A 26,347-nucleotide genomic window follows, 5' to 3' on the forward strand; every position below is an offset into this window, starting at 1 on the left:
CTTCAGCTGCTGGAGGACTTGCTCAGTAACATTAATATGCCCAGTGCTGGCTGTGAAGGAGCCTATTCTAAGCAACAGCATTTGAAAAATGCCTATATAACAAAAGAAAGAAAGATAAAAGTGATGCTAGATAGCATTACAAATCACCAGACCTTCCCTTTTCAACCCCAGGGTGACCGTCTTCACAGACAGCTGCATTTGTGTAGCTGGGACACATTGCTGTGAATGGCACAAGCTGGGGATGTTGGCTTTGTGCCCCTGTGCCCTTCCGACGCACTGGAGTCCCCTCAGTGTGCTGGGTGAACTTTTCTATCTTTACATTTACCGTGTCATTGAACCGGGACATGCCGAGACAGGTGAGGGACACACTGGGCTCAGCCTGTGGGCAGAAGAAGTCTGCAGGCTCAGACCCCTGAAATGAAATGGCCATAAAGGAATCTCTATACTGATAAATTCAATGGTAGCAGGGCCTGGGCTGCTTCATTGTCAGCAGGGTTGGTTTGGAGCTGGGCTGGCCAGCATGCTCCCAAGCAGGTCCCACCTTGGAAATGAGCACAGTCCTGAACCTATTCCTGATGGGCAGCTCGTAGGCAGCTACCCTGTTGTGGAAGCTAAAAGGATTTAGTATTACAGCTGTGGCCAGACCGTACAGGCTGGATCTAGAGCCAGAGAAAGGCTCCAGCCTTGGGCTGTTTGCTAGCTTCAGTGTAGCCAAACTTTCCCATCAATTCGTTTCACTCTGTGGATATCACAGCATCATTTTGGACCATCCTGGACCTTAATCCGATATTGAATTTAAGAAATGTTCCAGTTCTCCCGGCTCATTGAGGGCTGGCAAGTATAAATCCAACCCTGCAAATTCTGGCCATGCGCTAATCAGTGACAGTACCACTCTTTTACACAATTTAATGTTCATTCTTGTAAGGCTACAAATCATAAAACAGAGGAGAACACGTCTCAGGGAGGCAGCTGCAGCTGACCCTCTGGGTTGGGCGTTCATTCCTTAATGAGGAAGTGGCTCACGGGGTTGTGCTGGCTTTTCTTGAGGTCCTCTACTGGTTGTCGTCTTGGGTTTCTAAGCCTGAATTTGGTTTGCCTTGGATTTTACTTAATGTCATGTGCACGCATGATCTTTGTAATAAGGATTTTCCTTTTTTTATTTTTTTGGATTTGGTCTTCGAAAAATATTGACTTGAAGAAAGGGAAGTCGTCTGTCTTCCTCTAGGGAGCTCAGAAAACTTTACAACCACTAACTGAATAAAAACCGTGGTCCTATGAAGTAGCTACTCCTGAATCCCTTAATTCCTACTAACTTCATTAGATGTACTCAGCACATTTCGGGACTGGAGCCTTCATATGAAAAGACATTAGAGCTGTCTTCACAATACAATTCTTTTTTTCTCCCTAAGTGCACTGGGGAGCAGAGAAATAGTTAATCCCGTAGCCATTGCCAGCAAGGCGTTTGTGTTAGCAGCTCCTGAAATGAATGGGCAGTTCACGCTTCAGCAATATTGTCTCAGGCTCTTGGCAAACCCAAGAAGCCAGCTCCATTTCTGGTGCGCTCACACTCCACTGTGATGTTTTTCTTGGTGACTATAACAATTTTCACTCTGTCTTTTTTTTTTTTTTTTTTTTTTTAATGGAAGCAGAGAGACTCAAGGTTGTCTCTGTCTCCATTTCTCCCAGCTCCTTTTCCATGCTTCCACTGCGAGGTAACGCTGATTTAGGGCAAAGCGAGAACTCGGGAGAGCTGGGGAGGTTCTGTTCTTTTCAGAAACAACCCGCTCATTTTGCTACCCTACCTCAACTTGTAGCTTCTCTTCTTCTTCTTTTTTTTTTTTTTTATTTCTTTAATTTTTTCAGCGGTACTGTTTATTTTATTTACCGCAGGTTTTCCATTTTTAGTCTCCTGCCCACTCGGTGCCACCTGGGAATCTCAGCACCTTGGCACTCGTGTGTGGGGTTTCAGTAGCAGCGTCTCTCCCGGGTGGAATCGCTCATTGGAGCGGTTGTCCAGAAGATACATTGCATGCTCCCTACCTCAAGGATGAGGGCCAAATTCTTCTCGTGTGGGTGGCCTCAAATTAGGCACCCATACCCACATTTAGGTGGTAAAACAAGCGGGCCGATTTTCAGACGGTTGAGGATTATAATGCGTGTCTTTAAGCCCTTTTCATTTACTTAAAACTGCTGTCAGGAGAGGAAATAAACAGGAAAAATGAAGGCAGAGGGAGAGAGTTTTATTCCTGAAATAAGGGATTTTTAAAATACCAAAAAGAAACAAGTGGAATGTTTTAAAATGGAATAAATTTGTTGCTGATACAGGCAGGAAATAGCACACTCAAATACATGTGGATGTATAGATATATTTTTATCTGAGCTTTTTTTTTTTTTTTTTGCAATGTGTTTTATATTTAGGACACATATCAAGATTTGCATCTGTTTCCAGAACTTGCTGCTAACAGTTAGTAATGATGCCAAAACATACTTTAGTTCCAGCTTGAGACCAAATGATACTCAGGGCTTTTTTTATTACTAATTTAGGGTCTGATATTAATTAAGGAAATTTTCCATAAGTGCCAGGCCTTTTCTGAAGAACTCATTAAAATTATATTAACTTAAACCGGAATCACAGTCTGAGCATGTTGTGTAATGATTATTCTTACTGACTCTGCTGGGTTTTGTAAACAGAATGCTAATTGTTAATGGAGCAATCGGGCGCTTGATTCCAGACGTTCAAAGGGCCAGATCCTGACTCATTACCTATAGGTGTACTCCCAATAAGGTCAATAAACTCCTAGTAGAAGGCTGTGAGATCGAGCTCTTTGCTTCGTCTTTGTGCAAAGGCATGTGATGACTTCTCCATTCTCTTGGTGGAATTGCTGCTGGTTTTTGACGTATGGGGACGGCTGATTCTTTGGCTATGTGTGCACCCATGTAGTATCTCGCTCACCTTTGTCACCAGCACCATATTTAAAGAATTACTGAGGCCATGCGAGGCATCTCGTGTCCTACACACCTCCCAGAACCATCTCTATCAATCACAATTAGAAGCAAATAGACTATTAATATTTTGTAGAGCTTTTTTCTTTCTCAAAGTCACGTACAGCCTCCAGATCCGATCCGGTAAAGCACTGAGTAACTTCCAGTGAAGTCAGTGAAGCAAGAAGGACACTGTGCTTGGCTCGCACAGCCAGTAGGATGGAGCCAGTGGTGTTGATTGATGCCCTACGGTGTGTGTATGCAGAGAGGGAATTCAACCCCATACGTGAAACTCTGTTACATGTGCGAAATCAGATAAGGATGGTCAGGATCACTACTTTGCCCTTAATTCTCTGTGGCCTTGAGTCTTTGTTGCATTGAATTTTGTTCAATTAATTGAACAATTTGAGTTTTTTGACATGGTTCCATAAAATATAGGCAGGGAAGAATTTGGTCCTTCAGTCTGTGACTGGGGTTGGTACAGGAGAGGCAGAAAAGTACATCAGACCATCCAGAAGTTGTGCAGCTTAAAAGACCCATTTTTGCAAACCTTACGCCTAGAAGTACAATGTAAGAGGCAAAGACTACTGCTGATAGAAATAGCTGAAGCTGCCTTGTCTTTGGTTGAAATTTCCTGGCATTTGTGGCCATGAAGAATTTGGGCAGCTCTGGGTCAGGGAGGGAATGCTGGAGCCCAGCAGAGCTTCACGACACCTTTCTGAAGTGGTTTAGTAGTAGTTGGTGGCCCCACATTGCAGCTGTCCAAGTCTCCTCCTCCACTCTTTGTGGGTGTTTCAGCAGAAAAGGAAAACTGTTTGAAACATCCAGTTTGGCTGTGAGATTAAAAAGTGTTGATACCGGTGATATTGGGCTACACTGGTGACAGAAGGAAAAGGTAAGAGATGTATGAGTGGTTCAGGCTTTCTCTGGCTGATCAAAAAAAAACTGTAGGCAGCGAAGAAGAGGAAGATGAATGAGATAAAATAAGGTGCGTGCCTTCACGTGGCTCCTAAAGGATATTATTAAGGAAGAAGGAACTGTTTCATATGCATAAAGGGAGGGTATTTGGGGACACTAATCTAGAAATCTCTTCATAGTAACTTTCAGACTGACTCAAAAAGAGCAAGGGAAAGGATCAAAGCAGGCAATGCCTGGGACAGGTTCTCCATGTCCACAAAAGTGGTGTGTGGGTGGTGGAGGGTCCCAGCAAGCACCACTGGCTGGAAGCAGGCACCCACACGTGCCCTGCTGCAAGCTGCTGCCCCAAACTGATGTGGCGGGCAGTGCACGCGGTGCTTCAGCATCCCGGGAAGGCTGAGGCAGGGCTGTGCCCTCCACCTTGCAAGCTTTTGGGGGGAGAAAGGACTTTTAGCAATGGTGGAGCCTTGTATATAAAGCTCAGGGGAGAATATTTGCTGTAAGGGGCTTTGCACAGATATATAGGTTGAGAAGTTATTAATATGGTGAAGCCCATGTGATCATCTGCTTTGAACCCAGCTGCCAGATTTCCTCAAATTAGCTCTCATTTGAACTCAGGAGTAACCTCTTTGGGAAAAAAACAGCAACAAAAAAAACCAACTCAGTTGGTCTTCATTTAAAAATTTCCAGGGAAGCAAAATCCACCACAACCTTTGGTTGCAGACGTTAATTAAGCTCACTTTGGAAATGTGGGTCTCATTACTAGTCTGAATTTGTCCAACTTTAGTTTCCACTCATTTGAACTTGCTACAGCTTTGCCTGCCAGACTGCAGCGCCGTTTTTCAGTTCGGTGCCTCGAGCGGTTTCCCTTAGGTCTTGTTGTGGCAGTGACCAACCTAGAAAGGAGGTGGGTGAGCAAGGAGATTTCTGTGGTGGGTCTGAGGGTTGCTGGATGTTGCGGGATGCAGAACTGATTTGACTCGTGAGGAGGATGGAGGGGTGAAAAGTATTTTGGCGATTTTTGTTTGCTGTAGGCTCACTACACCGTATCAAATAGGGGAAGTTCCCTTCCCTAGTCAGCCAGACCTCTCCTACGGTATCTGATGAATAGGAGCTGGTTTGGGTTGAATTACTGATGTGAAGCTGCTTTTCCAACCCACCAGAAAAAAGGCATTGAGAAGGCATTTTTCACTGAATTTGTGGGCTTTTGCAGTTCCTTCAGGAATTCTTTAACCTTTCATTAAGAGAAACACAGTTATCATCACTGGGGCTTTTCCCTACAATTTTAGTTAGGATTTGTTCTGTCAATAGCAAAGAAAAAAACTTCATCTCAGAGCGCTGTGGTCCTTCATGTAACAGGTATATGGCCAAGCAGCCTCTTGGCTGTCCACTTTCATGGTTATCCCACAGGCAGTTTTACGAGAAGAGAGTTAAAACTGCGTTAAACCCTTGAGATTATTCAGCTCAGGCAAAGCACTCATTCCTGAAGAAGCTTAGTTCTGGTAAAAGAGGTACCGTGCACATTATGCAGGGGTTTTGTGACCTTTTAGAGATGCTTGTGGCAGAGGAGAGGGGTTGGTGTGCTGCTTCGTCACCCCAGTCTGGGCCACGTCACCTCCAAGCCTCCTGGCTGTTTTTCCCGAAGGTCTCTCTAACCACCCACTTGACCTTTTATCCTGTGGTGGCCGTTAAAGCTTACCGTATTTTGTCATAGCGTATGGATACCCAGCTGAGTGTGGAAGGCCAGAAAAGGTCTCCTGGGGCTCTTGTGAGAAAGAGAAGCAACTGTGCTGAGAAAAGGGAGCATCACTGGAGAGAGAGAGACAGGCAGGTTTAAGACAAGGGCTAATTCTGAAAACGGAGACATTGATCTTTCTGCCTGTTAACATCACATTTCTCTGGAGCTGAGAACTGGAGGATGGTACACCTGAATTAGGAGCGGTACCACAAAGCCTCATTAGTTCAGCTGGGATGAAAAAAGCCTATACATGAGCTCAGAGGTGCTGGCAATGCTACATGCACGGTTTGCACTTATTATTTCTGATGGTTAGCTGGGCTGTCGCTGCCTGAACTGTAGGTATCAGTGCCGTTTATGCCCTTTTCCTTTAAGCAAGCATTTTATTTAATACACTAACATTTGGTCTAGAATATTATGAACATTAGCAGGATATTATGAATCCGGCAGCTAACAGTTTGTCCGCCTTGTTTTAGTTTGTATTATTAGGTTGAGCTTGCTTGGAAAGCAGCACTGCAGCACAGGTACAGGACCAAGTGTAAAAACTGCTTCATTTTTAGGTGATAAAAGCCTATATTTAAATCCATACTGAAATTATGCCATGTATTGTTGTGCTGAAAGCTAAGCGTGGGGTTGGAAGGAGGTTTCCGAGAACTGGAACTCAGTCTCCTTGACAAGGACTTGCACGAGGTTGTGCCCTCATATACCAGAGTTTGGCTACTACAGGTGGTGCAGCTCAGTGATCAAAGTAATGGTTATATTTGTGAGCAGCTAATGGGCCTGTGCTGGAATCACCTCTGACCATGCAATACGCAGCGGCTGTTAGTATTTGTTTGTTTCAGTAGTGTTGGAAAGTCTGAGCTGCAAACCATGAGCCCATTGTGCTAAGCACTATACCGTTATAGAAAGGCAGGGAAAAAATGAGAGGTTGGCCCTGTCCTCTCTGAGTTCACACTCTTAAGTACAATGAAACCGGTTACAAGACGCGTTGTACAAAAGAATACAAGAGGGAATTAAGGAAACGTGAATTGAGCCAGCGATGGTTGTTCAGCATGACAGCAGTGGCTGCAGCCTCAGTAGAGCTGAGTTTCCGTAAGCGTCAGTCAGAAGGGAATGCAGGGGTGTGGTTTGAAGGATGATAACGAGATAGCTCTGTGGCTATTCACCTCCTCCCTGGCTTCAGGGACAGCATGAAAATAAGCACAAAGCTGCTCGTTGCAGCTTGTGATGAGAGGAGAGCAGTGTTGGTCAGCATCCTCGTTCATCATCAGCCCCACCAACTTAGACCCAGGACCCGTCTGCCTTCTCAGAGTGGCCAAAAGCAGTTGCTCAGTTCCCATAGAGTGCAAATCCAGAATGTATACGTCCCCAAGCTGTAGGGGTTTCCAAAGCTGGAGGTGTATATCTGGATTGTTGTATTTAATAGCTATTGAGAGATCTCTCTGAATCTACTTACCCTTAGGTAGGTGGGAGCCCCCAGAGGGGCTCCTAGATCAATTCTTCTATCTCCTGTAGGTGTATAGGCTTGTAGTCTCTATGGACTGACGTCGACTGTGTGACATGATACGTGTCCCTCTGTGCAGAAATAGGATCGAACATCTGTAGGTCATTCCTGTTAAGTGTAGCCAGCTAGTTATGTGTATCGCTGCCATTCAAAACAAAAATAAAACCATGTCCCACAGAAAGAAAAATCCCAGCCAAAAAACTTCATTGAAGCTGAAATAAATAATTGTGATACAGCTAAAAGATAAACTTAAAAACAGAGAAGGTCAGAACTAACATTATAAAAAATATTAGAATAAAATGCTTCAGAAGTGATGGGGATTGATGAATACGTTCAAAATACCCCTGAGCTCATTAACTAGATTGCTGGCCATAAAGTGGGAGTCATCACTGCAGGACGGTTTCTGACTGACAAGGACACGTAGAGCTGCAAAAAGCCTGTCAGGGGAACATATAGAGCAGGGACCTCTGCGACAAGGAGCATAAATATTTAGGTAGCCTTTAGGGCGCAGATAGCAAAAGCTGGGATCTGGACTCGGGACTGAGGGCTGAAAATGAGACCTTCTGCAGAAGGTGACCGGTTTACCAAATAGGAAAGGAAGCAAGTGCCTCCAAAACACCAGGAGGGCTGCTGACCCAGAATCTGTGCAACATAAGCCCGAGATGAAATGGCTCATTGGAAGCAGCGTCTCGCACAAGCTCCGCAGAGGAAGTCCCCGGGAACTGTGATGTGGATACTGGCAGGTCTGGAGGAGCCACAGAGGAATCCTGGCAATGGGAAAAAGGCACCTCTCTTCCCCCTTTCTTCCCTCTTCCTCTCTCAAATATCTCTCTTGAAAGGGATATTTTGTTTGTTTTTGTTTTCATTTTGATTCCTGCTAAAAGCCAACCCGTGATTATTTTTATGGGTGAAAAGGAGCGCAGGGGAGGATCTAAGTACCACCGGAGCCTAATTAGGAGCCCCATCATATTAGATTCCAAAATTAGATAGGAAGCTGGGCTTAAGGGTAGTCCAAACCCAACCGATTCCTACTTCGGCCTGGCCAATGTAGGTGGGCCAGACTGGCTTGGAGCTGTTTTGAAGAAAAGCTCCTTGCCCACGGAGGAACCGTTCCAGCTGCCGTGGAGCTGGAGCCCAGCGCCTGGTTCTCAGCCGGGCCAGCCTCTGCCTCTCTGCGGCTGGCTGTGCGGGTGAGCCTGAGGGGCATTCAGGCTCCAGCAGCTAAAGATGGTGATGCAGGCTGGCCACGTATGCCTCCTTCTTATTTCAGTTATCTGGACTGCCTGTAAAAGTTTATTTCGAGCTAATTCTCCTCACCCCGACTTCTACATTTTATGCGTCTTCACCTGCTAAAGAGCTTGTCAGAAATATGTCTAATAAGGTTTACCTTTAATCTTTGTACCTTTGCAGAGTCTTCCAACAAATGATTTCATAGTGTTTTCCAAACCATGTTACTCACCTTTGCCACTTGGTATTAAGTATTAAATATTCACCTTAGCCAGGAAAATCAAATGTTGTGCCCATGATCACAAAACAAATCAGTATCAAGAGCCAGAAAACAAGACATCACTTTTAACAGTATTAATGGATAAGTGGGCTTTCTCAACTTCTAAATAACTTTTTTTTTTTTTTTTTTGCCAATATGCAGTTTTCTTGTACGATATCTCCATGATGCATTTCTTTTTTTTTTTTTTCTTTTTTCACCAGCCTAGTTAGAAGACATCCAACTTTCTTATAGAAATAAAGCAAATTCAGAGACTAGTCAAGTTATCCTGACTGGACAGGAGCTGGGCTTTGGTAAAATGAGTCTTTACAGCCCATGGCAAGCACAAGGCAGCGAGTCTTACATTAATGCTCTTTTACAGAATTGCAGTATCTCACATTTACCATGAGCTCAGCCCACGCATGTGACTGTTACTGTGGTTTATCTGAGACGTGGTTAGCTTGACTTTAAGTTTAGACCATCAATAGTGATTTGAGCTGCTCGTGGTACAGCAGAAGTTGCCATACAGCAAACAGCCTAAAGCATGTTTGCGATGTGAGCTATTACAGACCAAAGCCTGTTTCTCTTTCTCATCACCAGTTTCCTGGGAGGATAAAAACCATATTCAGACTTTACACTATGGAGAAGAAGCATCTATTGAGAAGCATTCAGCGTTGGGCTGGTTGGAGCTTCAGCTCAACTTATGAATGGAAACGCTGTGTGGACAAGCTTAGGATGGGTTGTAACTTAATTTGCAGTAGCTTTCCGTAACTTGGTAAAAAAACTCAGGTCGGCTTTGAAATAAATGAAAAAAAAAATACACAGAGGGTTTTACACTGATTTTACAACATGAGTTTGAAAATCACAAATTGTTAAAGTGATGCAATGCTGAATAGAAAAAGGGAGTCAGTCCCTGATACACAAAGGTGTCCAGCAGTGGGCACAGCACGTTGGGTCAGTGCCGCAGCGCCCCGTGGGGCTCCTTTGCAACGTGCAAGCACTCCCTTAGCCCCCCTGAATTCCTTCGACCACTGGGTCTGAGCCACGCTGATGGACCTGAAAATCTTATCAAGGCTTGACCTTACAGCTGTTGGTGGTACTTAGGGGAAATGTGGTGTTCCCACCAGTCCCAGCACTGGAAGGAAAAAACCTCACCGTCTCTGGGCGAGTTATTTTCCACTGCTTTCACTCCAACAGCCTGTTTTGCCCGGCATTAAAAATCTTACCCTAAGATGGCAATGCCTGCCCAGTGTCTTCCCTATAATTTCTCCGGTATCCAGAAGCTCTCCATGTGTTAAGCGCTCTAATCAGCCTCAGAGCTGCTGCTCTTGTGGTCTTCCGCATAGCTCCCGCTCGGAAAACAAGCGGTGGCTTTCAGCTGCCTTCCTACAGGGCGAGGTGTGTCTGCTCGCCCTCCGGAGACAGGGGCTGTGTCCCGGGGAGGAGGAAAGCCAGCGTCGTGGCCTTAGAAGTGGGCAAGGACTGAGGCTGGGGACATCTCCTGAAAAAGAAAAATATATATAATAGTTATTTTGGAGAAGAGCATGTTTTGTGTTGTTTAGATGAGGAGATTTTGTCTTCTGTAAATGTCTGGGGGCTGGGGAGATGCCTTTTCTTCCTCTGTGTACAATATTGTTTAGTTCATGTCAGAAGGGAAAAAACTGGTCTATCTATGTCCGTGAAGTTAAGGGAATTTTTTGGCAGCAGCGTAACAATTTGTAGGGTTTGATTTTTCTCTGGAAAAAAAAAAAAAAAAAAAGCATTTTGAGAACAAGGCCTGGGTAACCAAAATATGTTTGTTTTTGTTTAAGGCACTCAGTAGAGAAATCTTCTCTTGTCTATTGTTAAGAGCGAGGTCTAAATCAAAGGAAAATTCTACATATTCTAAAATATACAGACACCGCTTTGAAAGCAAAGCCAAGCAAAACTTTAAAAGAGACCTTCTCCTTGATGCAGAAGTTTCGAGTTAGTTTACTGCGCCGGGCTCCAGTGGAAAGAACAGCCTGAGAAACAAATCGCAAATCCACTTCTGGAGGCGGAAGTGGCGGAGAGCATTGTATTAATAGCACACAAGACCTTGCCACGGCGTTTCGAGTCCAGGGCTGAGCAGCAGCAGCGAGGAAAGGCTTCGCCGCTCGTGGGGATTTTGTTTTCTAATTTCGCTCGGGAAGGCTTCAGCCAGCTCCAGACGGAGGGAGCTGAGGGCCTGATTCTCTCTTGTTGGGTGGTCCCTCCTCCCACAAATAACCCTATTGAAAACAGAGGGACTATTTGTGGAGTAATTTGTTTGTCAGGAAAAGTAGGGGTTGTAGGATACGGCCCCAATTAGCAGCCAAATTCCTGGTTATTTTCTCGTGATAAAAACGCAGCGAGCTGTCGTAGAGATGCACGTCACATCTCTCCGCTGGCCGTTTGAACTCCTGCCACTTGCTCCGTGCTCCTTCCCCCGTGCTTCCCACTTCCTCACCATCCCAAACCGGTCCCAGCATCACGCTAGCTCGGTCGAGAGGTCTGCTTTCCCCCCTCCGGGGGCCGTGCCGTTTGGGATGAGCAGGGCGCTGCAGGGACCGTCCCTTGCAGCCATCAGCAAGGGCACCTGGGGGCCGGCCCTGAACTCTGCAGCCCCACCGCAGGAGCACGCGAGGCCGGCGATGTACATCATCCCAACACCACCTCCGAACACCCACCGCATCGTCCCAGCCATAAATCCCCATTTTTAATACAACCCACGTACGACCAACCCTGCTCCAGGGGATGTCCCTCCTGAACGCAGCCGTTCTCGGGAGATTTCCTTAATGAACACTTCACCACCAGCTTCGGAAAGGCTTTTAATTGCATTTTAATGTTATCAAAGGGCAGGCTCCCTGCCTGTCCCACGCCAGCTCAGCACGCCCGGTGCCGGCAGGGATTTCGGGAGCTGCGGGGCTGCCGATAGCAGCGCCGCTGTTTGGGGGCGGGAGAAGCGCTCGTGGTATTTGTATTTTTTGTGGCTCCCTGTTTTGGTAGCCATAAGTCATTAGTGGTTTTTAATTTTTTTTTTTCTTCTTCCCTTGCAACTGAAATAAGGGCTGAAAGGGTAGATTTGTCCTTCTTTTTCTCTCTTTTTTTTTTTTTTTTTTTTTTTCTGGCTAATCTGAGGCACGCTGCCACATCTGAAGCCACTTGGCTCATTATGGATTTCATGGAAACTGATTCCCTGAAAGTGTTTCCATATGTGTGTTCCCAATATATCCCATCCTCTTCTAAATGGGAGTACAAACTCGCACACGAGCTGGAAATGGCTTCAGGATGTGACAGAGAAGTCATATGACTGGAGTGGCACTGTGTGTGGCCCTTTCTGAAAGACACGGTGTCCTGTGTGCTGGCTCCCATCCTACGGTAGATCCAGTTTCAAAGAATATCTTCCTTCCCGGATTCTTAAAAGCTCTTAATCAAGAAGCAGCAAGAGATCCTCTGTCCTTCGTCCTCAGGAGGGACGTGTATTATTTGAACGGGGCTTGAAAAGAGAGTTGGGATGGGGAGGAAAAAAAGGGACTTAAAGGGTGAAATTACAGAGAAATGCCAAGGGCTTCCCCCCCCGCCACCCACCCCTGCAAAACACAGTTTCTTTGCGTCTGCTCGAGGATCAGATGGTATTTCTGAGTTGCTAGCTTGCAGTGGAAAAGTACAATTCATGACAACATTGGAAACAAATATTTATACTGGATAGTTAAGGCACATTTTTCTGAAAAAAAAAAAAAAAAAAAGAAAGTAATGAAGTCGACTGCTAGCCCCAATGTATATTATCTTCCCATTCACTGGGTTTGTGGAGGATTCTTCTGCTGACGGTCTCCATTACTGTACATTCATCGCAGATCTCTCAGCCCTGTGGTTTCACCCCCTTGATGTATACAACTCTGCTTAGGTTGCTATCCAAGAAAAGCCTCAAATGTTCCCTCTGATGCCTTTCGTCTGGGGCTTGCGAAAACCGGCAGCGGCTGAAATTCAGGCAGGAAAAGTTGGGGAGAAGTGAACGGCGAGCGGTGCGCGCCTGCGTGCCTGTGTGTTGTGTGCCGTGCAGCGTTGCAGAGCTGCTAAAGACTTATTTCAAGGAAATGTGATTTGCTTCTTGCTTCCAAAGTAATGCGTAGATGGCGTGAGACTTTAAACAAGCTTTAAACAATATTACCAATTCCTTTCCGCATGAATCACCCGAGACTGAAGTCACTGAGGTGAGGTAGCCATGACGGAGGGGTTCAGAAGCTCCCCGCCATCCACGACTTGCAGGCCACAACCACAAGCCAAGGACGTTTTTCTTTAATATGACATTTTGTCCCCCTCGTGTGGTTCTCCTGAGAGAAGTGTGTGATTCCTGGCTAAGTGAAGCTTCACGAGTGGCAGCATCTTTAAACGAGACACAGGTAACTCGGGCTTTTGCCTTGCTGCTCCCAACAGCCCATCTAAGGGTGCTTTTTTCTGCTCAAGGGAGCAATTTCTACCCATTCATACAGCTAAATTTAAGACAAGCTACTTCTTGAGGTACAGACAGCAGCGACCTGTGTTTGGGCACGCAGTGTGACCCAGCAAGGCTTAGGTGCTTACAGAACATCACCTCCTTTCTGCGCAGTTCATCCAGGCCAACCGAGTCCAGCTCCCATGGTGGAGCCCAGGCTGGAGAAGTGCAGAGACCCGTTTTTACATTAAGCAGTGTAACAGCTCGGCCTGGGAAACGCTCTCCTTCTGTTGCACGAGTGGTTCTTTAATGGTCGATGCTAATTACGTTATTTATGGGGTGTTTCTCCCAGCAAAGAGCTTAGATGCCGCACCGTAAATTCCATGAAAATATCTATCTGTAAGTTAATCCGTGGCATCTGAGGTGCCAAAGGCCTGCTACCTAAATACCAGGAGGCACGGGTTTAGGTGTGAGCTAAGGTGCAGAGGGACAGCCAGAGGAGATGTGCTAGGTTTAGGTTCTCATGTGTTGTGTGCGAGGCTCTGAAGGGGTTAAAATGTTCCCTCCTTGCCTGACTTTTGTGAGACTGCTGTGCTTAATAATGCTGCAGTTTAAATGGTCCCAACTAGGCCTTGAAGTTAACACCTTGTTGAGGTGAAGGAAAGAGGAGGGGGGCCAGTTCACACCTTTCCTGCTGCTATTGTTTGCAGGGAGACCTGCGAGGTGGGAAAAAAAAATGCAAAAAAGAAGGACCTCCCCTTCCCCCCCTATTTTTTTCTGAGTGTTGAAATTTTTGTTGAATTAAAGGGCGGGAAAGGACATTTGAAAACCCCCCATTTCCGACCTTAAAAGCTTGCAAGCATTCAAACAAAGCACAGTCAACCCAAAAGTTGACCAAAAGTGGGTGGGCAGGGCTCTGAGTGCTATTTCGGTGGCGCTGCGTGACCCTTGGAGCACGTAGCCACATGCGTGGGAGGAGTGTCCCTGAGCTCGGGCATGGGGCTTGCATTTGTAGGATTCAGGGACTAACAGCAGTGGCAAGGAATGGATGCACGAGGAAGTGGCTTGGGCTCCCTGGGAATCGCAGTCCCAGGCTCCATCCCACAGCTGCATCCAGAGGCTGGTACAGAGCCTTTGGAGAACCAAAGACTGACCTGGAAGGAGCCAGGAGCAGGATCGTGCTGTGTGTGATTCACTAAATGCGTATTCACGGAGGCAGGTGACAAGAATTTAACAAAATGAAGAGCGAAGTAAAACTCTTCCCCCGATGGAGGAGGATACTTGGAGTAACAGCTACCGAAAAATCACTACCCCGTGCAAACACATCAGGAAGAATTCTGGAGGTTGCAAAACTGAGTGCTCAGAAATTGGGAAATGTCAGTGCTTAGATTGCCCGTGCAACCTTAAATCAGCCTCATTCTGCTTATGCATTACATTACAGATTTTAATTACAGGATCACATGATACTTTTCCCACGGGATTCCTGCCTCATTCAGTGCGCAGGATGGACAGTGCTAACTTAATGAGCAGCTCTTCAATATTTTTTTTTTCTTCTTGTTCTTTGCATTTCCCCAGGCTTTGCTTATTGTAGAGCATTAAATTTTTCTCTGAAGAAGGAATTCTTAATTTCTTGATGGGCTTTGCTCTAATATTTCTACCATGGCATTTGTATGCTGTTCGTTGCAGTGTAATAGTCCCAAGAATTAAAGAACTTGCTTAAAAAAGAGTACCAAGACTGACCGTTAAGGTGTAATGTAATTCATTCCCCCTTTTTGTGTCACCTACAGCATGACTTTTTTTCTGCATTTAACCTGATGTTCAAACCTGAGCTCCTGTTGGCTTCAGCTGCAGCTGTGAACGTTTAGCACACGTGCAAATCAGGAGCCAGCATCTTTGCTGGGCACAGAAACCAAGGAAAGGACTGGCAGTCACCACCTGTAAAAATGTGATTTAAAGAGATTTCGGCTGAGGCACGCAGGAACAGTGAGGCAGAAACACGCAAAAAGTCCAGTTTGCTCAGAAAAATAGTCAGGTCTCCCTGGTCTTGTTCCCCTTTCTAATTTCTTAGAATTAATTAGTGGGTCTGGGAGATAGATAGACGGCTTCTTTATTACACAGCTCTGATACTTGTCCACGGAGGTCTGCTTGTGTGCTGCCTGCAGGAGGGATCGTGTAAAAGCAATAGCACGCTCCCCTGTGATTCAGTGCTGTCTCAAAATGCATACGGAGAAGTAACTTCAATGCTGATATTTCCAACCTTTCTCACTCTTCACATGCTGACCTTAATGATAATCTTTTGTTGGTCCCTGGCTTTGTGTATAGTTTTTTAAATTTCAAAAAAAAAGCAAACCCCAGATATCCCCGCCTTCCCAAATTTTCCATGCAATATCACACAAACATCCACGCGGACCATCATTTAGCTCCTTTTATGCTGGTTTCTGCCGTTCCAGCTCATGGAGCAGCCGGTGGCAGTCAGGGACAGATTCTTGGTCAGGACTGTTGTGAGTTGGGGTAGGGATGTCCCCGTGTGTCACCAATACTTACCAGCATTTCAGAAAATAAGACTCAGGACTCCTCAATTTCATTCCAGTCTCTGGACAAGTGTCTTTGTAGGGACACAGTGTCTCCTGCCCATTTTAGGCAGAATGCTTATAATTTGTTCGTATTTAGCTGGATTTTCGTGGCAACATCTCACACAAAAGCCACTCCTATTCCAAAGTTCAAGTCCTTACTTCAAAGCATGGAACTGGTACAGCTTTTCAAAGGGAGACTTCTCAGAGTTTAAGATTAGTAAAACAATATATTTTTCCCAGCAGAAGAGTTTCAGCTGAAATTTTAAAAACAAATAAATGCATAAATCACAATTTAGCCCGAGACAGACGCCCAGCATGGACAATTTCAGCCAGAACATTTAAAGTTTGGCAAAGCTGTATGAGACTGAAAATCGTCTCATAATGTGAAGTGTGTGGCATGCTTCATACCAGGCGATTTTATCAGCTGTAAGTAGTCCAAGCTGCACATACAATTCATAGACATAGATGTTAGGGAAGGAAAAAAAAAAAAATCTGTGGTAGAATAATTAGAGCTACATCCCAGCCTGAATCAAACGAATGAACAAAAAAAGTATAAAATCTAGTATCTACTGCATAAGATTTAGCACGGAAGTTCCCCAGAAAACAAGCGGATCATTTAGCTGCTGGTAAATATTTATGGAACTGAATTTCCTTGAGACGGTCTGTTCAGTGACTTCAAAATACCACAACGCTCTGTCTTCTTGCGTCTTGTGACTACGCATTGACCTGACGTGCTAGACATTTCCCTGTCAGACATATAAACCAAGGGATCCTTTGTCTTTTTGCTAATGACTTTATAGCATAAAACGGCAAAGGAAATTGCAGAAATGACAAAGAAATTGCAATATTTGTTAGCTACAGAGTTATCCTACAGCCCTTTAAAGCTGACGTCAGCTTGCTATGCCCACAAGGAGTTAAGCTGTCCACAGGACATTATGATCTTTAATAATTGGAAGTGATTGGCCAAAGTGCTGTAAACCTGGCAGAAATTTGTTGCCTTGTTTTCTGCAAACCACAAGCACAGCGTATTAATTGAGAAAGGAACGTTAACTGGCATTAGCTGGCATCTGTAAACTGAAAGAGAGAAAGGGCCACGGCACTCGCTCGGCTCTGAGCAGCAGAGCTGCAAAGCTGCCACAGGTAAAATTGTCTTTTAAAGGCGAATGCAAAACTATTTTAGTCGGCTGTTGGCAAATCCCCAAGTCTAGGGTTTTTAATGAGGCTTCTGCATCAAAATAAGTGAAACCACATGGAATTTTAATTGTTCTTATTCTAAATATGAAACACACTGGTGAAGTATTCTTGAATCTAGTATCGGAGCATATATATTGGCACATTAACATTACCACGTTTCTGCTCTAAGCATGTATCTCTCAAAAAACCTGAGTACCGGGTTACCTTAGAGAGGAATTTAGATTTTAAAAAGGTTTACCCTGTGCTCCTTCAGAGGTAAAGGTTTTGTATGTGAAAGACATTTTGGTTTTGTGTTGTCGAACGCTGCAAATTGATCAGCTTCCGAGGGGAAAAGGAGATCTCTCGCTGTGCTTGTTGTCGTGTTTCTCTTTCGGGCGGCATGGAAGAAAGGCGATTCTTTTTACACCAGTGTGGTTTCGCAATTTTGCAGCCACGGTGTAGGGCGGAGGATCTGCACTTTACCCGTTTAATATACGCTATCACGAGAGTGGGAATGCACAGATGCAAATTATTTTCTTGCTCTGACGGTGGAAAAATTAGCATAAATCTTTAATCCTGCTGGGGAGAGGAATAAATAAATTATTTACTTGCGCTGTCATGTTACTATATCGCTCATCAACACTGCTGCTTGTGTACGAGCAGATATACAAAGATGGGTGCCGTACCCAGAAAAGCTGCTTGTGTTCCCAGTCCAGCAAAGAGCTAACCATGCATACATGAATATGCATCTGGTGTTTGCAAGTTAGTACCAAAATCAACCCTCACACAAGAGAAGGAGGGAGCCCAGAGAAGAGGGGGAAGAGAGAGGGTGATACAGCATCAGTGAGATTGCCGAGCAATGAGGATGGCAAGAAGCTGACTTTTAGAGAGCACTTTTTCAATAGTTTCCAGCCTCAGTTAGAAAAAGAGGTTTTAGAATATGAATCATAGAAAACTTCTGCTCTCCAAAAAAAATATCTTTACGCAATGGAGGTTCAGAAGGCTGAGGGATGAACAAAACCTGTTGCAGGGTGTTATGAAAATAGAAGGAGACAGTTGGGCGAAAGAGGGGTTGGAGACCTGAGTGTGCGGGAGTGGTGCAGACACAGCCATGAGGGAGATAAGAAAGGGCTATGGTTATTTCGCCTTTGGGTAAAAAAATAGGATTGTGCTTTGCACAAGCAGCAAACAGTAAAAACAAACAAGCGTGAATTTCCTAAGTATGTAAGGAGGTCTGTAGCCCCACATTAGAGATGCTTAAATGCGGTGTGCACAGTCCTGGTCACACAGGACATGCATGATCTGTGGGCAGCATCCAGCTGAATAATGTTTGGATCTAGCCCTGAAAAAGAGATTGGCTTTCAATGTGTAAAATTGTGTGGATAGTATTGTTATTAAAAAAAAGAGAATTATCAGCTGCAAAGAAACCAAAAATGCCAATGCTCTTCTACACCCTTGCACTCATAACAGGTCTACCTTTGATTATAAAAGTCTTGTTTAGCTTCTATTGGGGTAAACTAAAAGCAACTCTGTTCATGTTGGGAGAGTTGCAATAACAATTAAAAAGAAAAAAAGGGGGGGGAGAGTAAGCAGTAGCAGATTGAAACTCAGTATTTTGAGCAGCTGGGGAAATTATGTTCTAACCTTATATTTCCAGATACATATCAGACCTGTTCACAATATACAGGATAGTGTTCCAAAATTACAGCTTTGAATCTGGGTGGTATCGCCTCTGGCTATTGTTTGCAGTTGGGAACGAAAGAAGTTGCATCAAGCAGCGGAGTGTTTGCTGTAAAGGTACAAGTTATATTACATTCCACGCTGCTGTGGTTTCAGGGCTTGATGATGGAGACAGACCCATTCACCCCTAGGTCACTGATTCGGTTCCAGATAAAGCTAATAGTAATCACATTGTCATCAAGAGTTAAAAACGGGCGTTTACTGCCCATGTAAAGCTCCGTGCTCGCGGTATCTCGTGAGACGGCGCGTTATAATCCCCAGGTTTCAAGCTGTGGGAGTCGGGCTCCTGGCTGGCAGCGGCCCAGCTCCTCCCGTCTGAATCCCGGCTGTGCCTGAGCTTCGCCCCGCTGCCGCTTAGATATTGTCTGATACGGCCTTGAATTGATGGCGTAGGCTAAGTGGGCTGGCAGAACCAGGGAGAATTGTGGTTTAAGTCACAAAACGCCACCACACAAGGTGGCAGGGGCTGAGTCTCTTGCACACGCTGATGTCTGCAGCTCAGATCCCAAGCCCGTCTGCAAGGAGGAGCAGTGCCGCATCCTGCACTGGGCTGTGGGGGGTGTTCCAGTGCTTAGCACATCAGTTTGGCACCTACAGGACCCTGCGTTTTCCTTTAAAGCAAATCAGATTCGGCAACTTGGCGAGAGGTGGATCTGAAGGCTCGTAAAGCTGTAGACGTGTCAGCTGGGAAGCGCAGAGGGAGCCCATTTGGCGTCGTGGGTTTTTTCCTTTCATTATACCCCGCTCTTTCCATCCTTCTGTAGATATGTGTATATGTACCTACTGCATACTGGCTGAAGCAGTTGCCTCTGTTCTGCACTGTACTTTTCCACCGGGCTTTTTCTATTTCTCTTTGTCCCTTTTCCCACACCCTTTATGTTTCCCCGCTTCTCTGGCTCGCGGCGCAAGCTTCCACCAACCTTTTTTCTGCTCTTGTCCACCCCGTAGTCTCCTAAGCAGATCACCAAGCTGCTAACGTTTGCTTTCCAGTTCTGCTCCTAAACTTTGGCCGTTTGATGTGGGATTAGGAATTAGGCAAAATGAGTTTACCCATCCCTGTTTTGTGTTAGAATCAAATTCACAGTGTTACCATCCAGACGTTTACAGTAGCCATAAACTGTGTGGTCTTTTTTTTTTTTTTTCAACCAGACTGCGCAGGCTATATAGGAAAACAGCTTCTTTCAATAGCAAAGTGAGTACTGGGCTTGTAATTTTCCACAGACTGCCCTGCAAAGTAAAATTTGCATCTTTGCTATCAGCTCAGTGGCCTGGCCCAGTTTGAAACCCTTCAGACGCAGCAAATGCCGTTTGTCAGCCCTCACCTAAATAAGTCGCTTCAAGGCAAGAAGCGGGGCTCGGTCACCCCCGGTGTAACTCCACTGGTGTCAGTGGTGCAGCTCACTCGGTGTTGCCAACTGCCGTACGTTTATTACAAGTTGCACGATAATTGCCCTTTTTACCCCAAACCCCAGCTCCCAGAGGCGCGTGCTGAGGTGGGAACCCCAGCTTTTCGCATAAAACCAGACCTCGGTTTCCAGAGAGGCCACAGCAAACAGCGGGATCCACGCGACCCAAGCGCACCCTCAAAGCTCAGAAAGCAGAAGGCAAATCAAATACAAGTCCATGTTTCTATTTTTGGCTCTTTTTCAATCTCTCGATTTTTGGGATTTTTTTTTTCCGGGCCTGACTTGTGACCTTGGAACGCTTTGGGTTGGCAATGCCGCTCCCTCCATTGGCATCAGGGGAATCAGACCAGGGATGAATTTGGCCCAGCACTTGTAGAAGAGAGGTGTATGACTCTGTTCCTTGCAATGTGTTATTTGATATGATCTGCTGTTCTTTTGGGGGCCAAAAGAAGTGGGTTTTCTTTAAAAAAAATAAAAAATAAGAAAAAAAATCTATCATCACTTGATACAAAAAATGGTATTTACAGAATTGTTTTCCCCCGTCTTCTGTTATAATTTTTTAGGTGCTTCAGAGCTGGGCCCATTTTCAGATCCCAGGCAGTTCACAAGCATTTCATCCCTCACTGAGAGCCGCTTCTCCAACCCACGAATGCACTATCCAGCCACCTTTACCTATACACCGCCAGTCACCTCAGGCATGTCACTGGGTATGTCCGCAACCACTCACTACCACACCTACCTACCACCACCCTACCCCGGCTCTTCCCAAAACCAAAGTGGACCTTTCCAGACCAGCAGCACTCCATATCTCTACTATGGCACTTCGTCAGGATCATACCAGTTCCCCATGGTGCCGGGAGGGGACCGCTCCCCCTCCAGGATGCTTCCTCCGTGCACCACCACGGCCAACGGCAGCACGCTGCTAAACCCTAACTTGCCCAACCAGAGTGACGGTGTGGAGGCGGATGGCAGCCACAGCAGCTCCCCAACCGTTTTGAATTCTAGTGGCAGAATGGATGAGTCCGTTTGGAGGCCGTACTGAGATTTCTTCTGCCCGGCCCGACCTCCGCGAGCCAAAAAACAAACGGTCGACTAACTACGAAGTGCCTGGTTTTTGTTTTTGTTTTTTTGTTTTGTTTTTTTTTTTGTGTGTTTTTTTCCTAAAAAAAAAATAGATTTTACCAATATGTGCAACTGTGTAGATGGGATGATATGGCCATAAATAACATGAGAGTTACCAACACACCACCACCCATGTTTCAGATTATGTGGATCAAAGCACATATTATCTTTTTCTTGGAACCATTTTACCTTGTTTCATATTTAAAATGTACTTTTTACACACAAAAAAATCCCCCCCACCTTTTTTTTTTTTTTTTTTTTTGTCTCAAGTGTTTTAATAGCAAGTTCTTTTGCCAATGAGGAGAGAATGGACTCCCCAGCTATCAGGAGAAACATGGTGATGCAAGGCAAAGGCTGCATTCCCTTTTATTTTTTAACAACTAACCATGAACTCCAGATACAGTTGCAATCATACAACGTACGGGACCCTGCTCACACACGTAGTGCAATTCAACCGGCTTGTATTGGTGCACATAAAAAGGAAAGCAAAGATCAAGTTGCTTCCATTTTGCCATGATACATTCAGATGAAAGTAGCTGTCCCAAAACTCTGTCCAAGCCTTGCTGCAGATAACAGTTGGAACTTCTCTGTGTTCATTGCTTTTTTGGTCTGTTTTGTTTTTTTGGGGGGTACTTAACGAGAACAAGTTTTCAAGTTAGGCTAGACAACCCTGGGGTTTCCTTTTTGCTTTTGTGTCCATTCGTTTTGCCTTTGATTAGCCAAAAACCAAAAATAAAATCCAAAACCTTTAAAAACAAAAAGAAAATGTTATTACTTATGCAAAATATGAAAAAATGGCAATATATATTACTAGAGCCAAAATGGTATACATAGTATTTGTGTTTGGCTATGTTCTTTTTTATATTTTTTTTAAATTATAAGTGTGTAAAATTTGAGGTTGTTTGCTAACATGAATCATCATATAACTTTAAAAGAATATTTATAATTATTTAATGACATTTGGACCCTTTAAACGTTTCTTAATGTAATGATGTATCGACTTCGGTCTCTAAAAGTGGTTTTTTTTTTTCTTCATCACATTTCTGCAATGGTGTAAACCTCAAAACTTGACCCAACTCTGAAAAGCAGTTCCAGTGTGAACCAGTTTACAATGTGACTTAAAAATGAAAAACCCAACCCAAACACATCCACATCAAATGACTTTGGATGTAGGATCTTTTTATGTAACTTATGAAGGAAATATTGTGTTTAAAATATTTTATTAGCTGTCTGGTTGCCTTCAACACAGTCTTGCCTTTTAATCAGTACTTGTGGAGACACTGGAAAAATGGTAGGAAGGATGAAATGTTTTCTACCCTTCCCCTGATTTCTTTCTCTCCCAGAATTTTTCTCAGAACTTCAAAATTTAAAAGTATTCATATTTAAAATGTTCTGACAACACGATTTGAACTCCATCAGATTTTTTTCCCCAAAGAAAAATCAAAATCATTTCAAAAGCTGTACTTTAAAACTAATCATTTGTTAAGTTTCTCAGAAATGGGAGTAAGGGAGAACTAGTATAACTTTTTTTCTCCCCCTGAAATTTCAACCCATTCTATCGGATAAAAAGGTTCAAAGTTGAAACAGAAACTTCCCAGCCTGTTAGGGAATCACCCATCATTAGCATTAAATGCTAGACTCCTAAAGCTGTTGTGTTTACTTTGCCATATTAGAGAAACAAGCACAAGCTCAGCAATACTCGCCTCCTCAAACCCAACGCTGAAGATAAAAGTCACCTTAAAGCCACCCCGGGGCTCCCAGGCATGGTGCACCCACACAGGGAGAGCAAATTGCACCCGAACCCCTTAGGCAACCTGTCTGCTGCCCAAGTGCCCATTGGAGGGGCCCACATTTTGCCCACCCTTGGTGGAACATTAAGCAAGTGCGGATGGGGTTGCCCAAGCGTGGTCTTAACCCTTCAAAAGGGCTGCGACCGGCTGGCCCCCAGCACCCCCTCCTTCCCCTGCCTTCACATAGCCATAACCAACAGTCAGGTTGATGGTTGGGCTTGATGATCTTGAAGGTCTTCTCCAACCAAAATGATTCTGATTCTAAGCATCCTCCTCAGGGGCTGCCAGTCACGACGATGCTCCTCGGCTGTACTTGGGTTACCTCCAAAGTATCGCAATAAATCCATGGTGGGCATGGCTGTACAGAGCCACGAGCTCGTTGGACACCACAGCCACCATCACCGTTAGTTGATAGCAAAGCTGTTAAACTAAAACGAGTCATCCTTAGCATGGTACATTCCTCCAATTTGTGTGACTATGTGCTCTTAAAAAAAGTCTTTGCCTTCTAAAGGTTGTATACCAAGTATGCTTAAAGTATAAGTAAGACACTTTTTTTTTTTTTCTAATAGTTTTCCTTCAAAGATGGAAGCTGTAATTGATTCTATTTATTGTTGGTTTGTGGTAGCTTGAAGCATACCACTGTCCATTTATTTGTAACTGTAAAATACGTTTGTTAGTCTCAGCAGCACTTAAAAAGCCAGTGTCTGGTTACACATTTCAGTTTTGTTTTTTGTTTAGTAAGCAAGAGAAAAAGATGTACTGCCAGTGCAAGCTGTTTCCTATTTAATAAAAGGTACTATATTTGTACATTATTTGTTATTGCTGAGAAGGGCTTTTTAAGGTTTACTGTATGCATATTAAGTAATTTTTAGGGTGCTTTTGTGTTGAAATGTTGTTAGAGTGGCTGCAGGCAGCAACCCAGATTTTTTTTTTTTTTAAGACTTTGTTGTAAAATTCAAGCACTTGGTTTTTGTTTCTGGATAAATCCAGCACAGACCAGACTTTTGTTTTGCTCAGTACCGACAGAACTCTGCTTGTGTCCCCACGGTTTTTGACCTGGGCTGTTGGGGACAAAACGTTCAAAACGTCTTCTCCACCTGGTTGAGGAGCACATGCCTGATCCCTGCTCTGGGCTTCCATCACACCGTGCAGGCAGACATCTGACTCTGTCTGCTTGAGCAGACAGATAGAAAGGAAAGGATTTTCTAAGCACTTATGGATGGAGGAGCACCAGCCTGTTGACTTTCAGGAGATCCTCTGCTCCTGAAACCTCGTGGTGCCTTTGGAAAACCTCTCCCTGTCCATCAGACTGGCGACTGAGGGAGTTGTGCAGGCTGACACAGAAATGCACATTAAAGCTTTTTGAAAACGCTTCCAAGTCCACTTGGAAATGCTTTTGATTCAGGATTTCAAACCAAATAATAATAATAATAATAATAATAATAATAATAATAATAAAAACAACAACCAAAAACACGCATTATGTAGTTAACCTTGTGAGATTATTTGACATTTTGCGAGGTGCTTAGCATTGACAGAAAGGAGCTTTCTCTGAAAGGTACGACAGCCCTTCCCTTCTGAGTGGCAATCTTTGGCACTGGTCGTAGATGTAAAGATGAAAAATTGCCTTTGTTACTCTCCAGCTCTCTTATCCTACCAAAGACTTAACTTCCAGCAGAACAGGCACGATGTCCCTTTTTGCTGAACAGGGGATTAAATCCTCCTCCCCATCCTCCCGAGGCTAACCTCATTGGTGTCAGTGGGTCGGGACCAAGGATAAAACAATTTATTCTACCGTCAGCGTCCTTAGCGTGGCATTTGTCGTTTCTCCTCAAAGACCAGCTGCTGTGTCTTTCGTAGCATTGACCTTCTTGCCAGCAGCCCCCTGAGCAAGGGTTTACCAGTTTCGACAGGTGCCATCTCGAGTGGGGGAACTTTTGCACTTTCACACTTAGCAAAGCAAAGCTCCGCCATGGCCGGGGGAGCCTGCCGTTGAACGCAGACAACAAGCCATGAACAAAAGCAATAATTAAAACCTGGACCAGCCATGAGTACAAGATCAAAGAAGCCCAATTCTCTGAACCCCTGAATTTCTTCTTGTTTTTAAATATAATGCATTTCATTTTAACATTTTCTGAGAACTTTTTAGATGTTTGTTTACTTCCATGTTTACAGATAACTCTGCCTTTTTTTTTTTTTTTTTAAATGCAGTACTTTTAAGTATATCAGCCAAAACCATACTTTTACAGTAACTTTTGTTTTAGGTAATGAGTGACATTCCATTTTTTTTGTTGTTAAATATGCTTTACCAGTCTTGAATTTCTGCTGGAACAAAATATTTGTAGCATTTTGTGTAAATACAAGCTTTAATTTTTTTATTTTTTCAAATGCTGTCACCGGAGATTTGCTTTTCATGCACATATTGTACAAACACATTCTGCTTTATGCCACAGACGATGATTGTGGATCAGTTTACTTCAACTTCAAAGGGACTATTTGTATTGTATGTTGCAACTGTAAATTGAATTGTTTGGCATTTTCTCATGATTGTAATATTAATTTGAAGTTTGAATTTCATTTTCAATAAAATGGCTTTTTTTGTTAATGTTCTTCTCTGCTTCTTTTTCTTCCACTATCTCCTCTTAGAGCCCTGCAGCTCATTTTCGTGACCAGGCAGGGTTGGGTAAAGTCAGGATGCGGTAGGACGCAGTAGTGGCCCTTCAGTAGTGGTCCCATCAATTTCTGCAGTGCTTAAGTTTTCAACTGAATATAAAAAGCAAGTTTCCAGGTCTACAGGTGGTAAAGGACACCTCCTAAACCCGATCTCAACTGTTGCTTCTTTTCCTGAACCTGCAAACTGCGAAGAGCCATGTTCCTTGGGAGAGTGCATCTTGCCAGGCTGTTAACTCTGAAACCTAACAACTGCCATTAGCGGGGACGTTCTGGTGCAGTGGGGCTGTGAGCAGAGCTTGGACGAGGACAAGCTGGAATAGGTTTCCAAACCAGGAGGAGGGATTTGGGTTTGTGGCGCTTTTCCAGCATGGGGGCAGCACTATCCCCACCTCTTCCTGGTCAGGCCTGAGGAATGCAGTTACAGATAATCTTGTGATTTGCATGGCCTGAGGCAAGAATAGTTTCCAAGCAGCAAAAGATATATGGATAGGGAGGAGGCTGGGGGAGGAGGCTATTTCTCCTCCAGCCTAGTGTCAGGGGTAGGGGGAGATGCAGCTAATGAAGGTGATGTTAAGTTCACCCAGGTCTCTGCAAGAGGAGAGGAGAGGACAGGACTTGTTTGCAAGCTTTGTGCCTGGTTTCACAGCAAGTTCATATCCTTTCTAGCTATTTCTTGAGTCTGCAAAAAAAGGAACAGCAGCACAGGGAGGCGTGAGGTTCTGTTCATTGCAAGAAACCTTTAACTCTGAAGTTTAATGAGGAAACTGGAGTGTCACTAATACTGATTTTGTAAGCTCTGTTTGCTTTTCCAAGGAC

General features: G+C 44.4%; 1 protein-coding gene across 8 annotated transcripts in view; it reads left to right on the forward strand.

Moving 5' to 3' along the window:
• The window catches only part of RUNX2 (RUNX family transcription factor 2), a 220,173-nt gene that overhangs the window by 128,879 nt on the left and 64,947 nt on the right, over positions 1-26,347 (forward strand). For 2 of the 8 annotated variants that reach the window (XM_035560152.2, XM_035560154.2), the window contains one exon: positions 20,510-25,463. The exons of 5 other annotated variants lie outside the window; for them this stretch is intronic. In XM_035560152.2, coding sequence (XP_035416045.1) covers positions 20,510-20,988 — 479 coding nt within the window. In that variant the 3' untranslated portion in view covers positions 20,989-25,463. Of the gene's footprint in view, positions 1-9,222; positions 20,420-20,509; positions 25,464-26,347 lie in introns of those variants that run through there. One more of the 8 variants, XM_035560156.2, reaches the window with a different exon arrangement.

This window comes from Cygnus atratus, chromosome 3, assembly GCF_013377495.2.
Source record: "Cygnus atratus isolate AKBS03 ecotype Queensland, Australia chromosome 3, CAtr_DNAZoo_HiC_assembly, whole genome shotgun sequence".
Taxonomy (NCBI): Eukaryota; Metazoa; Chordata; class Aves; order Anseriformes; family Anatidae; genus Cygnus; species Cygnus atratus.